General features: G+C 41.7%; 1 protein-coding gene across 1 annotated transcript in view; it reads right to left on the reverse strand.

Annotated features, from left to right (window-relative positions):
• Nucleotides 1-750: 750 nt before the first annotated feature.
• macrod2 (mono-ADP ribosylhydrolase 2) overlaps nt 751-17,631 on the reverse strand; it is a 414,494-nt gene continuing 397,613 nt past the window's right edge. Inside the window, exons 16-18 of the mRNA XM_063492022.1 lie at nt 4,046-4,081; nt 3,566-3,628; nt 751-2,073 (exon numbers count right to left, since the gene is read on the reverse strand). Coding sequence (XP_063348092.1) covers nt 2,054-2,073; nt 3,566-3,628; nt 4,046-4,081 — 119 coding nt within the window. The 3' untranslated portion in view covers nt 751-2,053. The remainder of the gene's footprint in view (nt 2,074-3,565; nt 3,629-4,045; nt 4,082-17,631) is intronic.

Below are 17,631 nucleotides of genomic sequence, written 5' to 3' on the forward strand. Positions count from 1 at the left end.
GAAGCCATTCATAAGGAAGGGAAGCAGGGAGAAAAGGCTGAGGTATGCTAAGTAATGTGTCAACATTGATGGAACTATGACAAGTACCATCAGATTTTGAGCTACCATGTAATACCATCCGAAAACCATCAAAAGTTCTGCACATTCCTGTACTGTAGTTGAAGTCTGTGTTTTATTGTGTGCATGTATTTTTTCTCATTGCAGCATTGTATGTGTCAGGCAGTCACGTGATTTTGCGTTAAGTGTGCAGCAGAAATTCAAATAAAGGTGAGTTTAAGTATAAGGTGCTGTGTAGCCAAGAGGACCACTTTCAGGTTTTGAATTGTGGCCACAGCGACTAATTGTTTATATATGTTCTGGTTTTGTTGCAGATAAGAGCTTCTTTGATAAGTTCGGCTCTGGAGAGCTGCTGAGACTGTGGTAACAAGCTCCTTGTGAGGTCTCAGGCGTTTCTCAGAGGGTGGGAGGGCTCTGGGGTTAGAGGTTCTGCCAGATATCTTGTCTCGTTTGATACAAGGGAGAGCCTGAGGGCCAGGGAGTGAGCATGCAGGAGATCAAAGGACAGACTAATTGTTTCTGACTGCCCAGAGACACACGACTGATTGCTCTGTTACAGTTGTTGAATTTCGCACACAGCTGAGAGGAAACCGACTGTGCTGGTCGCTATTAGAATAAAATAAAACATACGCTGCTGTCATGACGATGGCAACAAATCAAGACACAAAACAAGGTACATTAAAAGCTGACCCATTGCTTCCACCTTAAACTTTATTAGTTGTTTTTTTTTGTTATAATTTAGCAAAGCAAACATCAAAGTATGAAGGCATCATTTCTAAGAACTGCAATTTCTCTGATCTTTAGTATGGCACCACTGAAAATAATTAATGACTCATACCAACATTTGAAACAAACCAAAACCCCTTTTTTAAAAATTAAAGAAAGAAAAAAAAAACAGGTGTTAGCCATTACATGTACTTAAAAATACAAATCATCTGCAAGCAATACACAACCAAGAACTCATACATCTCCTCCTCAGGTCTGTGATTGTGATGGGTTTTTTTTGTAATTTGATATGAAATAAGGCAGATTCATTCAATACAATTATAGACAATCTGGTAAGAAGACAAGCGAAAGCGAAGAAGACTGCAATTCTTGTTTATGTAGGTGAAGTTCAAAGCAATTTCCTGGCATGCACTGGAAATGGCAAAGAAAAGGGAAAGGGGAGGGGGGGGAAATAAAAAAGAAGACTCAAATCGATTTGTTGAAAAGACACTCACATCCTCGTTTATGTGCACGGGCGTTAATGAACAGTTTCCTGGTTAAAATGAGTAAAGCTGCAGTCACGGCAGCAGCGGAGATGAGACTTGATTAGTGATGTTCAGATGAAAGGCCTGGCAAGCGGCACGTCGCCTCACAGACCACAACGTGAATCGGGGCATTGGCCGATCTGACTAAAGAATGGAAATCGAAGCTGCGGCGGTGTGTGAGGAGACATGGCAGGTGTCAGTGTGTTGCACTCCAAAGCAGATTACAAATGCAGGCTGTCGTCCCACTACCGAGTGCCATCGTGACTGTACTGGTGGCGTCAGTAAAAACTAAAAAGGATGGTTGATGTTTAGCATCACCCAGCCGGGAGTGTCAACATGTAGGAGCTGTGGCTGTTGTCCTCTGACAGCTTCGCCATGCTCTCACAGTGGGTTTATCAAATAGCAAGACTTGAACCTGGTTTATCTCATTGCACCCTGCGGGCAGAATGATGTATGACTCTAACACACAGTGAGGTATGGCTCATCTTTTCTGGTTGATATGTTCAAGTCCTATAAGTAAGGTTTTGTACATACATATACATATAGTACATACATATTTCAGGGATGAATAGTTTAACCAAGAGAGGGGAGGGTAAGTAAAGTTGGGAATGTGAGCATCTTGTGAGTAACTGGTTTTCCTGGGCCAGTGTCAGAGCCCATACTGACATGGGCCAGGCTGACACCAGTGTGGCCGTCGCACAGTTTGCTGGCTGTCAGATGAGGCTGATTGTCTTCCCTTCAGCTGGTCATTCTTTCTTCTCAGCGCCTAGATGGAAACAAATAACAAGACATTTCCTCAACACTCTGTCTTTAAGGCGTACTAGGAGCAACCCTTGAAGCTCTTTTCTAAACTGAACGGGTTTTTTTTTTTTTGGCGTAATCAGAATCATCATCATCAGAAGTTAGTGGAAAAACCCCAAAACTGTTGGTCATCAAACCACGTCTTTATTGATATATACTGATCATCATTAAGGGTAAAGGGCAGGTCTTCATTGGGGAAGGAGTTCAAGATTTCTGGCTGTGGATTGCATTAGACTGTAAAGGAGTACATAAATAAAAGTCAAATGAAACAAAAGCACTAATCTGTAAATGCCAGTAAACAGGGACGACACGTACTTTATAACAACTCAAAGCTTTGTCAAAATCCAGCTCAGTGATGCTCGAAAAATTGCGTGCGGTAGACAGAGACATCGAGGCAGATCCGTTTCCTCTGTTCCCATTTCACCGCAAATGACGTGATTTTTGTGTGGGGTTTTTTGTGTTTGAAGATAAAACAACCCATCAACTTTGCTCTAAAAATGTCATACAGTAAGTTTTGATGTTGTACTCTGGCTAATTTTAACGGCACACTATGAACTAACCATCTCCCTCGTACACAGTCCCACCCTGATGCACACGGTTGTTCAGCAACAGGCTTTTTTCCCCTTTTCCTGGCTGCTTTGTCTGGCATTGTTTAAGCTCTCTCCTTTCTACACCAACCCGCCTACCTCTGCCAAGTTATTTCATATGCTGCTTCCCTGTCCTATTTATTCAACCCCAACAATCTGTTCGTAGCAGTTGCTTAATGAATTTTTTCTACCTGGAAACTATACGACGCCCAAATCCGAAAGCCATTTTTTTCTTTTTTGGCTCATCGCTTCTTTGGACCCACACAGAGAACAAGCGTGTTCACAGGAATTAATAGCACTCTCTATAGATGACTACATTCAAATTATATGCTGTCTTATTAGCCTAAATCTCAATGAAGACCTGAGGATAACACCAGTGTAGTATCCTTATCAGATATGATTTATTGGCATTATTATTACCCCTACAGTCTGTTTTGGCTGCATGTTAAAACAATATGCTTTGCACACTTGATTTATTAAATGTCCAATAGTTGAGGGTGCAGGTAATTCATCATACTCAATCTCCAAAGACGTGCCGACGCGCGTATACTAAAATATCAGGGTTATAGTTGCAGACCTGAAATGGGTACAGAGGATTTACAAATGCATTTGGCCCTGAAGGAGCACGTACAAACTGCCTGCTGCCCGCCCCTACAGAGACGAGGAGATGGAGACAGACGGGGTGGGGGGGGAATGGAGACAAGTAGGGTGAAGCTGGGTAACACTTGGCTGTGCGCAGCGGAGGATTCTCGAAAAGAAGTGAATTTTAATTCAGCAGCTGTGGCCACTAATAAGAATCCACTTATAGAGATGTGTGTGACATCAGTGTGAGCCAGTAAGCGGGTGTGAGTGCTTCTTTCAAGCTTTTACCTTTGGACTGAGTTAGAGTTGAATCAGCTTGTTCTGAGTCCTCGACAGGATCGTTCGTCTCTCCTAGAAGGGAGTAAAAGAAAGGAGAGCGGCGAAATATTACAAGAGGCCATGAAAATCAGGCAGCCCTTCCCACTGTACTGTGCCAAGAAGCATCAATATACCTAAACAAGCGCTGCCTCGCCAAGCTTGTGAGTCTGAGTTCGGTTTGTAGTTACAGTGGAGCTAAGAGAGACGGCTTCAGATCAGGACTGAAGATTATGCGAACATCTCATAATGATTTTTTTATATGTGAATTCATTACAAAACTGACTTCTGATGCTGTCTGCAGCTTCCCAGCTCTAAAATTTAAATACATCTTTTATATAATCAAAGGCTAATATGTACTGTGTTGTGGAAAAAGGGAAGAAATTGAGGAAGGGATGTGGCTGTCAGGCTGTTAGGGAGTCTCTACTCTGAAAACGCATAATCTCGGCTCACCTCCACTGCTGGTGCCAGTGTCGTTCGTCTGAGAATCTGTAACATGGAGGACACACAAATACGCACATGTTAGCTATTCTAAAAGTCGATTCGTGCATGCAGATACGGTTAAACAGACTCAAGTTTGAGTAAACGCAGCCATTATGCAGGATTATTCAGCGACTCTTTGTGCTTTTGTCAAATTACTTTATAACCAACAGAGTCGATCATCCTGGAACCAGTCCAGGATTTCATGAGCAAACATTTCCATTTATCCTGATGCTTAAACTCTCAAGCCTGGAATTTCAGCGCCTTCCTGAAGTGTAACACTTCAAAACAGAACAAAACAAAATCTGAGAAGGGAGAGAGATGCATTCAAAATTAATTACAAACCACCGTTCCCATAAGGCAGCTTGAGACCCCCCCCAACATCCACCCACCACACACACACAGACGCCCCCAACCCTCCTCTACACGCTTCCTTCTCCCCGTCTATCCTCCCCGTTACCTCTGTAGTCGCACAACTCCTTCGTAGTCACTCCCAGAGCAAACCTCCGCACTTCCCCCTTTTGCAACAGCAATCAACCAAACAAAGCAGGCCATAAAAATAACCACACTCCCCAGGCAGTCTGGTGATAATGTAAACAAATACAACTGCTTCGGCATGATAGAAGCAACCATGGAGTCTAAGGCTGCTCCAGTGTTCTGTATGTTCAGAGGAACAAGGCTGCGGTTGAGGTCATTATACACTCACGGTTGTAATTGCAGTCATCTAAGGTCCTCAAAGCGAGATGAAAGTTTGTGCATTGCACAATAGCTTTCCCTCGCTGGCTGTCTCACTAGGACTCTGTCAGCTGTGTAGAAAATCCATTATACTGCTTCTTCAGTATAAAACTGATTTAATCTGTTGCAACATATTGGGATAAATTTCTCCTCTCCAAGACACCACCGGGACTCAAGGACTGCAGAAAAGCAGGAAGGATGAAGCAACAACAATATCCCCCTGCTTTCTTTTACCGTTTGATCTGTGGCATGGAAACGGCCTTGGAATTATATTATGTCCTTTTTATCTTCTGGTTATTTATAACTTGGATGTTATTTTTTATTGCTTTGGCACAATGCCTGTGATTTCTATCAGTAATAACGTAATTATACTTAGGAGCATAATTGATGTGGGAAAATAGCAACGCACGCACCATATGTAGACTACAAATCTTGATTCGTTTGTGCTTGCCAGCAATTTTTTCTGTGCGACAAGTGCGCTTCAAATTGTTTTTTTTTCTCCTCCAAGTGCTCATTGGTTTAAATTATCTGGCTTAAATGAACTTATTTAAAACTTAATTTGAATTTTTTGCCAGTCTGTCCCCAGATCCCAGACGTGACTTTAAGTAAAACGCTATCAGAACCAAATGACTCATCCAGATGAAAAATAACCAGAAAAGGAAAGCAGCTCTAAATAACCCAGAATTTCCCTTTAATGTCTTCTGGCTTATTATAAATTAATCAAAGAAGCAGATTTTCCTGCTGTAATAGACTAAACTGACAGGAAGCATGACGCGCACATTGTGCCAGATGTGTTTTGGATGTGTTACCCGTATGGCATCAATAGTGAAGTAATTAATTATGCATACGCATCAAATGATATGCTGTTCATTAACGCTTTTCCACATAATCTCTATGTGCATTAAAGCTGATGGCGAGACATGGGAAATGTGCCCGACACTGGAACACAGCCTCCGTCGTATGAACTAGCTTAGCATGTCTACGCGTAGCAGCAGGAGCTCACTGAAGCGGCGGCCTCATTCCAGATGCTCCTTTTTTGTTCTCTCCTAGGTAATGACAACACAGTCTTAGAGCTAGGGTAGCATCCTCCTCTCCTCCCCTTTCGATACCCAACACTGATCAAAACAAAGGAAAAAAAGTTCAGATTTTCAGTTGTTTGTGGCTTCAGCTTCTTTCTGACTGAAGCTCGGAGGGAACAGCAGCATTGGTTTGTCTCGTTCTCTAATTTGACTCCTGTGTGCTGACAGTGAAAGGGCTATCATTTAGAGGAGCATCTGAGGGTGTTGTGGTAAACACATAAACAAGATTTTTTGGGGGGGGGAGAAGAAAAATGGGCCTCTGGTGAAGGAGAAGCACAGTCCACAGAGGGCAGATAAGAAAAATAGAAGAAAAACAGAGTGAATTGACTACTCCCTCAGCAGGGAAAGTGGACAGCTTACAGCAATGTTTTTTAATACCAAGGACTTGAGGGGTCCTTGATGGTGACCCCCAGCCTCCATGCTGGTATGTAAATTACGAGCATTCAGCCCTGGTTGCAGAATTTGTATGTACATGGGTTAATGTGAGTCTACAGAAAGAGGGCAAAATAATTGAGAGCTGGTGACTGTGCTGGCCTCTCTGCTGATTGCTTATCAGCTGACTTCTTCCACTCGAAATTCTTCGTGCATAGCTTGGAGCTGCGCTTTGGGTCGTTGTCCTGTTGTAGGAGGAAATTGGTCTTTTTCTTTGTACTCTGGCTGGAAGGCCAGGATGCAGGAGTCACCTCAGACACCGAGACTGGTGTTTTGCTGCTGCCATTTAATAAAATTGCCAGTTGAGGACCTGCGAGGCATCTGTTTCATAAAACAGAGATTCTAATGTACTTGTCCTCTACACTTGCGCAACAAGGTCTCTTAATTCTCTTTCAGCTCTACTAAAAGCCACTTTGTGTTGTTTTGTGAAGAAAGCAGAACACGTCAGGGCTGTCGAGAGATCAGATTTTTACTTTCGAACGATCACGGCCACGAGGCTCATTCACGATAACATTATCATAGGAATAATTCAAATACATCTGTAATCTTATTTACTGTCTGTCTGTCAGCTTGTTAGCAAATTTAGTTAATTTTCGCAACAATTCCACACCGCATGAACAAATCTTAAAATGTAAAGATTTCATAGCTTATAGAAGCCAAAGATTTCTGCCAGTTATGCTCCAATCTTATGGATGAAGATAATAATATACATCATTTTAGTATGTAATGCTTCAGGGCCATAGGTCAACGGTCTGATGTTTTATGATGTTTTTATTACAACACACTGACATCTCTTGTGGGGTTTTTTTTCTAATCCCAGACACCGAACTAGACAAATGCACTGCTTCTTTAATCAGCACAGCAGTTTTCAGATGTGCTGTCATAACTGGAATTACTGATCAATTATGCATGAAAGACTTTACATTAGGTGACAAAATCTGCCATCCCAACAGATGAGCGACCCCAAATTTATGAGTGAGGGCGTGCAAAAGAGAGACTCGACTTCACTGAGACCGGCAAACTTGGATGAGGTGACTGGTAATGAGATTTTCCAAAAGGGTTTTTGATCTGATTGCACATATTTGAACTGTAATCAGTTATTATCGGTCATGATATCATCGTGTTTTGGTGAAGACGAGGGAGACGGAGATCAAGCCGGACTAATTTAGAGATGGGCAGAGGTCACCCAGAATATCAGAAACATTTCAAACGTTAACTAACTTTTAAGTTCTTTAACATTTTTTTCTGTCATTTCAGCCTTTTAGAAGTTCAGTTAAAAACATCCTGGAGAGAAAACCCATCAAGAAGGAGGAAAACTGCATGCGCTCACATTTCCACACATGAGAGAAGGGAGAGGAAGGAAGAGAGTTGGGCATAAGTCACCCTCGCATGCAGACAAGCAGAAAATTACATCCCCCCACCTTCCATTCATTTATTAGACAAGCGGTAGTTAGCGTTTTGTTGGTCAGCATTAGTATACCGCAGCACAATATTCAGCGACGACAGGAAGTGTGTTTGAACTGCAGCAACGACGAGTTAAAATGTGAAAACAATGTTTGAATAGGAGACAGATTTTTGATTAGCTGTAGCTTTTGTGTGATAAGTGTACTCATCATTGTTAAATGGTGTTTGTCATGACCACCAGCATTTCTGCTTTTGCGCAACTTTTAATGGTCTTGTCATTCCAACTCAGCCAGCTCGCAAGGGAGGCAGTCCCCATGGGTCACCCACATAGCAGCATGGGAACCGTCTCTGTTTAATGTTCCAGACAGGAGCCGTGAGCAGAACAGGAGGTTCCCTTTGTCCTTTAGCCACAGGACATCTCACAGTCTTTTTTAATCTCGTCATCTTGAGCAGTTAAAAAAAAAAAACGAAAGAGAAAAGAAAAAAAATCGATCGAGGTGTAGAAGTGTCTGCGCTCTACAGTGTCAGTTCCCTTAGGAGAATTTCTTCTGTTCATTTGATCCTTAAAGCATGGCATGGCAGGCTGGTCTGTTGTGTCTGAACACATCTCGGAGCTTTGATCCCAAGCAGATCACACAGGTGTCCAGCTGCTTCCACTCTAACAATGAACATGAGCCATGGCAATATCGGTCTAGGAACAACTGAAAGCCATCAGCACATGAACGGTTCACTAGAGAATGCACGACGTCTTGCACTGAGTGCATTAAGTACTTCTATTTTGCCTGAGTTCAGTCTGTTGTTTGGAGCTTTTGTGATGCAGTTGGAGGGCCACCGCTTGTTCAATGGCACGTTATCTTGAGAGAAAAAAGAAGGAAAATGTCAAGGTCGATGCCAGTATCTGTGGGCGCTCTATTCTTTTCAGGGGGATGAGAGGAAAATTATTTTCAGAATGTAAACTGGGTGGTCTACGGGGGACTGGGGCCTGGTCTGTCCTGAGTTATGTATATTTAACAAGTATCAAAGAGTCCCTCATTGAACTTTGCATGGGCTAATAGCTTTGGGTCTGATATGCCTACTGCAAAGATAATTAAAGACATCCCTGCTCAGGCAAAACAAGAACGGGTGGAGCTCAACAAGTGCCCAACCAAAAGAACTAATGAGCTGGTAAATGTGGAAAGCAACCCATTTTCATATGTTAATTTTAAGTTTGTAGTACATGCTTGTGGAAATAGCTTAGCTGCATGAGCTGCCACTCTCAAAGCAGTAAAAAGAGGAGGGGATTTTGTAAAGGGAGGCAGTAGGGGGTGGTGGTGGTGGTGCTGGAGGCAGCATTTGATAGCTAGAGTTTTCTTTTCTATGAGATGGAACACTGTCTGACAATCTGAGCCAATTAAAGAGCATTGAGCTGTGACCTGCGGGCTAGGGAGATGAAAACAAGCCTGTTCAGTAAACACTGACCGCCCCTCTCTACTGCTATCCTCCTGAAAAGCCAAGAGTCTTCATTAATATTCTGCCTTTCTTCTCCCCAAGAAAAGGCCAAGGGGTTGTGGACACTAAGTAGCATTGTGCTCCCCTGCGGGTTTGGGTAACCTTGCAGTGGTGGCTGCGGTGGGGCGGCTCCGAGTTGTGTCAGGGTCCTCTAAACAGACTGAAAAGGCCCAAACTCATTACAGAGGCCTGGGCCATGCTTGACAAGATGAGAAAACACAAAGTACTCCGAATGAGTGAAAAGAGAACAGGACACCATCTGCTTTGGGGTTAAGCTACTACTCGGGGAGAAGTGAAGATGATTAGAAGGCAGCCAGCGATGGCAAGAGAAGAAAGGGGTTCAGATATGCTACAAAAATGACCAGTGGCAATCCTTTGATAATGCAAAGGGTTTGAAAGAAACACGAAAGCCAGTAAAAATGTTGTCTCCATTGGCAAAGTCTCTCCTTAATCTCTCTTTTTAGTCTTTTTCTATTACCCATTTCGTCCAAGGTAGTGCGAGAAAGTCACCACCGTCTGTCAGAAGACAACAGAGTGGATTTTTGTAAAAAGAGCCAGAACACTGTGATGCAAAGAGATGAAAGGAATAAGTGAATAACTGATTAAGTAAAGAAGTAAGAGAGGGAGACAACACAAAAATAGACACGGAAGGGAAAAATGCAAAAAAGGCCTCCCCCTGTGTGACCTACATACCTGCTAAACCTGCTGTCAGTGGTGGCCTGCTCCTCTCTCATCACTCACTGAATTACTTTACATAATCTTTAGACTCTCCCTGTGCTGCTAAAGGGCCTGCTGCAGGTAGATGCCCGCTGCTGTTTTCAATACCTATTGTGGTTTACTATATCAAGACACAGACGGTCTTGCAGGGGGAGAGATGAATCCGGCGCTAGGTGATCCGGCTAACCCCTGTGATACATTAAAATGGGACACGTCACGTCTGAGCGAGGTGTGGAAGAGGCATGTTTGCAGAGGATGGCCCGGGTGTGTGTGTGTGTGTGTATGTGTATGTGTGTGTGTTGCCGTCTTTGCAGTTATGCATTGACTTGCAGTTATGAAGTGATGCCTCTTCTGGGCAGCTCAAGGTTTTCCTTATGGATTGGACTGGTCAATATAATCAAAGTGCTTGTCTAGACTGCAGAGAAAACAGAAGCCCGGGCAGAGCAGCTGTTTATCACCGAAAGGTCAGAAAAGGAGCAGCTTGATTGGCGAACCTCATTAAAAGCACCACGTATATTTCAGCAGTGGAGCGTGGACGTAACGGAGATGTCATAATAAAGGATAAAGCTATTCACCCTCTTTCTCTGCAGATATATTCTCAGTGATACATTTTAATGACATAGCATGACGGCAAAAAACTGTATGGTACTGAAGTTGAAACTAATGAAGCAAGCGAACATTTTGTTCTCAGAGTTGATGTGGTAGAAGCAGGAAAAACGGGTAAGCGTTAGGGTATGAGTGAGTCTGACTAGAGCCAGACTGTGATGGCCAGACGACTGGGTCAGAGCGTCTCCTAAACTGCAGTAATCAGTATCTATCAAAACTGGTCCAAAGAAATTACAGTGGTGAACCACCGACATGGTCATTGGTCAGAAATGGTCCATGTGGTCTAAACAGACGAGCTATTGTAGTTCAAACTGATGAAAAGTTTAAAAATAAAGTGCATCACAGCTGGTTGTGTGTGAGACTGCATAGCCGTAGAACAGTCAGGGTGCCCATGTGGACCCTGCCCGCCCAACTAAAGTGCCAAAATCGGCACACGAGCATCAAAAGTGAGCTTGACAATAGAAGACAAGAGTGGGCTGATGTTATATATAGTATAATGTTGGACTGCAGTTAATGAATATTTTAATTTTTAATGAATCAGTTCATTATATTCTACAAAAACTGTAGACATCAAAGTTTCCAAAGCTCAAAGAGATGTCTTGTCTTGATTGATTAATAGTCCAAAACCTAAATTCTGTCTGCTAAAATGTAATAAAAGGAAACACTGCTTTTTTTATGTTGTTTAACTACTTATCGACTACATGTTGCAGCTCTGATAACATGTTGTATCCCGTTGCATCATATTCTGAGTGAACTTGTGAGATCAGAGAAGGGTCAAAGTCTGAAAAATACAAGGGAGTCAAATGTGCAAGACTTTTGCAGTTCAAAGGGTCAAAAAGACATAAAATCCCAACTGGCTTGTCTCAGTCTCAAAGAACATTGTTGTATTCCACCCGGGTTTACTTGTGTTTCTACCTGAAGTAGCTCTCCCATCAAGTCTTCCTCTCCCCCTCCAGGAGACAGGGAACCCATACAGAGATCACTCATCATCACTCAAACAGCGTCTTTTGTGGCTGTGTGTATTTTATAATACGTGTGTCTCGGTGACTGTGACTAAAATATGTTCCAGACATTTCAAAAACACATTTGTTGCCTCTCTTCTGGCTGACAAATTCTCTCTCTGCTGAGAGTTGATTCATTTGCCGTTTTTGTGAACCAAACAGTGGGTGGGGACGGGATAAGAGAACTGATCAAAAGAGGAGCTTCAAAGAAGAAGAGAAAAAGTGTAGCCTGTTGGATGAGGCCCCCTTTCTTTGAAGCCAGCTTCTGGGCCAGAGGTGACCAACGTAATGGACACTGTGGACAGTGTGTGCTGCTCTCCATCTCCAACTAAATGACCAGCGTTCTGTGTTTCTCCACAATGCAAAATGATCCAGGCTGCTATGTGGGAAATATATGAACTTTTTAGGTGTTCAAATACAGAATATTTAGCTGCACACTGCTAGGTAGTCGAGTCAGTCGTTTCATGTGTCACCATGGCAACATCAAGCCTGTACCTAACCATGTTCATCAGTTTTTAGTACTCGACAACAGTGCTTTTTTTTGGTTGCTACTAACAGTTTTTCTGTATATTTGCAGCACGTTCCAGTATGTGGTTCGCTTTTCACACTTTGCAGCATAAATGATGCGCAATGGGCTGTCACATTAGTGAAGATGGTTTGTTTATTTCTCTGTGTTTGTGGAGTTGCAGTGCATTCAAAGCTCTCAGTGCCACTGTAAGACGGCTGTATCCTCAGCCTTGACAGGAAAGTGTTTACTGAGGTCACGGATAAAAGGAGCAGGAGGGATGTTTTCCTATATATGTATACTTTTTTTTGCAGCCAGAGTCGTCGCTGCCTATTGGTCATTAGAAAGAAGGTTTAAGATGCTTCTGTGTTGGCATTACGATTCTTACTAGAGGGTTGTGCTATGAAACGACGTGAAAGAGTTAGCGAGCTACGTGGAGTGAGCTTAAAGTCAGAAGCGCCACTCTTTAACCTGGCTAAATCACCATGGTAACTCGTGCTGAACATCAGGAGGTTATGTTCAAAATTTCACCGATTCTTTTATTTACAGCACGTTTTAAGTGCAACATCGATTCTGTGACTCTTGCATTGTCTTGTGAGTCTCCAGGTGTTGATCCTGAAAATGTCTAAATGTTACTTTAGTCGATTCTAATATGCTGTTAAGTCTCTTTTAAACTCCTGGATATGCAGCTACCAGAGCACAGAGCACACATCAACACCTGTTCCATCAATAAAATAAATTTCACTTTGATCTGCTGACAAACTAAAGCGATTTAATTTCATGTTTAAATGAATGCAGTTTAAAGTTTCAGACTCTAATGTGAAGCCATCACCTTACAAATAAACTCAGCCGTAAAATAGTAAACTTGAATAAAAATGTAAATTTAACTTCTCTGTATGTTAAATCACCAGATTTCTGCAGCATTAATCTCTCATCTTATTTGTAACACTGTTGCATTTCATTGTTCTTTATTTTATTATTGTTCGTTGTAGATTTTTAGCACCCATTTTTACCTGATAATCTCTCTAGAGAAGAAGAGACTACAATATGAATAATTTCTGTATATGTGCATGCTAGTGCACACAGGTGCTGTAACCACCGTCGCATTACCTGTAATCTCAGGGTTTTAGGTTTTGCCAAACCAGCTATTGCAACCAGCTATTGCAACAAAATTCTGGCTGTGTTGAACTTCCTTGGTAGTATACCTCTCTGGGTGCTACATCCTTCTTTCTATGTATGTTGCTGACTAAATGAGAGAACGGCAGAACTATGTTGTGAAATTCTAAAAGCTACATCCACACTGGAAGCGTCGCAGTAACCTGGTGACCAGGGACCACGGAAACTGAATAAAATTCCACAACGTGACTGTGGGTGTAATAACCGCTGGTGATGGGAAGTGGGCGGGTCCAAGATAAACTTTTCTCAACTTTGAAGCAAAGTTAAACCAACTACCAATGAGAGAAAAGAATGTTGTTAAGAATAAGTTAGAGGGTAACCTAGGCAACCGGATCCTGGAACGTCCGAATTGACCAGTCGTCAACTTCACAGCGATGCGAATTGTGAATGAGCAGCTTAAAGATGAAGTTAACTGCTGGTTTCATTATCAGTCTAAATGAACTGGATATGAACATGCTACACTTTTTAAGTGGGGATTTCAGAAACGTTTGTGTTTTTATCTCTGTTATGTTTATTTGATACGGAGTAACCGAAAAGTCAAATTGATTTTAATAATAAGGAGAAAAGCTGCATTAATGTGACCACTCGGTACTCAGAAACAATGCCTCAGCATGTGACTGGTAAAGCTGCTGTTACTGAACTTTCAGTCGGTATAAAAGGCTATAAAATATAAGTTTAGTCTAGTATCTTCATCTAGTGGCAGCCTGCTCCCCTAGGAGCCACACAGTGTTACAGTATACAATGTTATGCCAAAAGTTAATTGTGTGCTGACACCCCTTAGCCACAGGAAAGGCTGCGCTGCTCTCCAAAATTAGGTTTACATCACCAGTATCCCACTGTTCACAAAAGACCAAGACAAAGGGGTGCAATATAACCAATTAAGTAAAGCTTTTTGCTTTTGTAGACAAAGGACCATAAATGCAAAGCGACATCAAACTCTAAGTGGAGTATACTAGTAACTGTGGGATAAATTCACTGGAACTTCGAGCCTCCGAGTGCGCTGGACTCAGAAGAGCCATTTGTGCTTGTTGTTGGTCTCTACCACTCAAGCTGCTACAATAAGGAAGTAAAATACATAGAAATCAATAATATCCCCCCAAATAAACCTTCCTAACAAGAAAATGCAACCAATTCTCCAGACGGTTGTTAGAAGGGGATTTTTTTGAGCCTCTATTTGAAACTTTTTTGTTATTGTTTGTGAAGAGGCGAGAGCTGGATTGTGTGCATGTTCTTGGGCACCATATGGTACTCGTGGATGCAGCTGGGCTTTTTGATCATAACCTCGCATACAGTAAGCTGTGAGTGGTTGTGGCAAAGCCACAGTGCTAAATAAAGCAGTCACGGCCATCAATACGGCATGTTCAAAACATCCCGGCCACCAGGGCAGCGGGGGAAAAAAATACACATTTGGTGCTTGCAGTTTGTGAAATGAAGGCATTCAAATAACAAGTGAAAACTTGGATAATTATGATGAAGTTGAGTTTTCTTTAGTTGCTGTGATGCTTTAAACAACAGAACAAGTCTGAGCAGTGAAAAGGAATCAAAGAAAAACTGAGGGACACAGGAGCAGGGGGGATGTAAGCTCTGTATTTGTGTAATGGGGCCTTGTCTCTGCTGTGTTGAGGCTGAAATGTTTGTGATAACCTGCTGGGTATGTCTCTCTGTCTCCCCTGCAAGCTTCCTTCTGCTTGGCTTTAGTATCCCATTACAGTCTGTCCCTTATTTGTTCGTCTGGTCTGCACCCAGCCACCCCGCTAAAGTAGCCTCCTTCCATAGTCAAGGAGCTCCTTTCATCCCTGTTCAGCCTCTGCCAGAGGCCAGCTTAATCAAAGGTAGGAAAATTTTAGGATCACTTACATATAGAAGATTCTGGCTTCCTTAATTGCAAAGTTTCCTGAGCAATGTTTTCAAGGAATATATTGAGCAAAATTGTAAGTCTAATGGTCACATACTAAATTGACAAGCACGTAACAATAAATATCATCAGAGAGCAAAAAAATAAATAAAACATTTGCAATCTATAACATGTAAAAGCTCCACGTAGGTAAAGCCAGCTAAAAACCTGATAAGAAAGAAGGACGAGCTGCTGTTTATTCAGTGACATTGAACCTGTGCAGCCATTAAATCTTACCTTTGGAGCTAAGACAATAGCTATCGACTACTGTAGGAAAATCACGCTGCATGAAGGAAAAACAATCTCTGCTCACAATTCAGATTTATTTATTCCTAGCTTTAGGCAAAGACTCTTATTTTAATTTATGAGTGTTCCAGGAGCTCACTGAAGCGGGTGCCCACTCTCACAAGTCACCAGAACAAGGCTTGCTGAACAGATCTTCCAAACACAATTACAATCTAGCCCCCGATTTTCATTCTAAAGTATGTTATGAATATTCATAAATATAGGCTGCTTAGATTTTGATTCAATATGTGGAGCCTTTATAGCATTCCTCCTATCAGGCAAAGAATCGTATTTCTCGTGCAAGATGATGTGTGTGTGGATATACATATATATTACTGTGCCTTCCTCCATATATATCTCTTCCTCGCAGAGATACTCAAGATCAAAACCCATAATATAATCTTCACTTCAGTTATTGCTTTTAGATGCTTATAAAGTTGCATTGAAGTCAGACAGATATAGATATATAGTTAAGAACAGGAGGACTAAATACTTGAACCGAGCTACATATTTACAGTATACAAACAGGCAAGAAAGATAAACACGAGATGGGCGTAGTTGGTAATACGAAGTGATAAAACCTGACTCACTGAATAAATTATTATATTAACAAGTTATAAAGATGACGACAGTGAAAATGAACAACACAAAACTGTTTTATTCAGCTTTGCGATATTTAGTGTGACTCTTCTGGGACTGACATGCTTAGCTGTGATACACACTTCCATATGTGTAATATTGAGCTATGTGAGAGCTGCGGGGTGTCAACCAATGTTGTTGGCAACTGGGAGACCACAGATATAAATGTGCAAGTGGAAAACAGGATGGCTTTTTAAGAAAATTGTAAAGACATACACAGTCTGTCTGTAATAAATCCTTCAATGTGAATAATAATATGAACATTGTAACCTGCTCATTATGAGGTTAATCAGCGTGGCCTCCCGGTATGCATGTTTAAAAGACTAGAAAATACCAAGTGGGTAATTTTTAAATAAGGATGCATCCACAACCTCAGGAACAGTGTAGCTCTTTGATGTCTGCTACAGTTACTGAAAATCCTGCTCTGTGGTCAATAAAATGATGTACACAAGTGAACAATTATCCCAGCAACAAATTAGAAAGCTTTACTCAACAAGAGCCAACGAGTCTTCCTTTCTCAACTGATTTTTTCCCTTGATTTTGTGATTAGGGGCATCCGAGTTATCTTTAATCTTGGATACTGATAGCAAATTGGCAACGATGGTTTCATCTTAACTCGTTAATGTTCAGACTGAAGTTTAGAGTTTTAATTTGCAATGCTTTAAAGCACTAGTTAAGCTCAACACGACGTACGAATCCAGTCAATGTTTTGAAATTATGGGGTTACGACGCAGGTTAGAAAGTGTTTAAAAAATTCAAGCAATTAACAACCAGATACATGGAGCTAAGAATTGTTTAAAAAAAAGATTTTGTAATACATTTGGGGAAGAAATATTAAACAATGTAGCTCCGTGGCCATCAGTTTTCATGCATTTTTATGGGATTACCTCTCTGTTTCTTTTTGTTTTTTAATCACAAACTGAAATGCACATACACACACACACTGAGCCCAAAGCCAGATGCTTGTTTACAAGTGCCTTTGGTCTTTGAAGTGCAAGTAAAGGTGTATTTTTGCTACTGTCAGTCTTCCTGGCAGGAGGCGAGGTAAGTCAGATATGGCTAATTCTTGTAAAAAGAGACTTTTGGAGATGATTGAATTGGTAATTTTAGCTCACACTAAGAGGGCACATAATGGGAAATGGCAGGGCAAGATCACTGGTAAAAATATACATATATGTATATATATAATTAACCATATTCCAATGATTTTGATCCTATGGATACACATTTGAGATTAGTGCATGCAGCCAAGTTACTCAGGATGCACAGACTGCCAGCCCAAATCCGTTTTATGGCACGTTCAGACTTTATCCAGAATGGATTTAGAAAGTCTGGACAACAGACAACATTCTTGCAGTTTGGATCCAAGATACATTTGGGAGCGATTTCCAATCAGTTTCAGCCCATACGCTCTGGCCACTCAAAGATTTAGAAGGGCTTTTTGTTGCACTTGCAATGCAACACACAACAATGTCAAACTCAGAGCGACAGAGTGGCGCGGACCAGAATCCATGCTGCTACTGCACGAACACTATGGAGAACAACAGCCCATTGAGGGAAGGAGGGATGCGAAAATAAAAGTTGTCTGTGAATAATTT

This window comes from Pelmatolapia mariae, linkage group LG13, assembly GCF_036321145.2.
Source record: "Pelmatolapia mariae isolate MD_Pm_ZW linkage group LG13, Pm_UMD_F_2, whole genome shotgun sequence".
In the NCBI taxonomy this organism is placed as follows: Eukaryota; Metazoa; Chordata; class Actinopteri; order Cichliformes; family Cichlidae; genus Pelmatolapia; species Pelmatolapia mariae.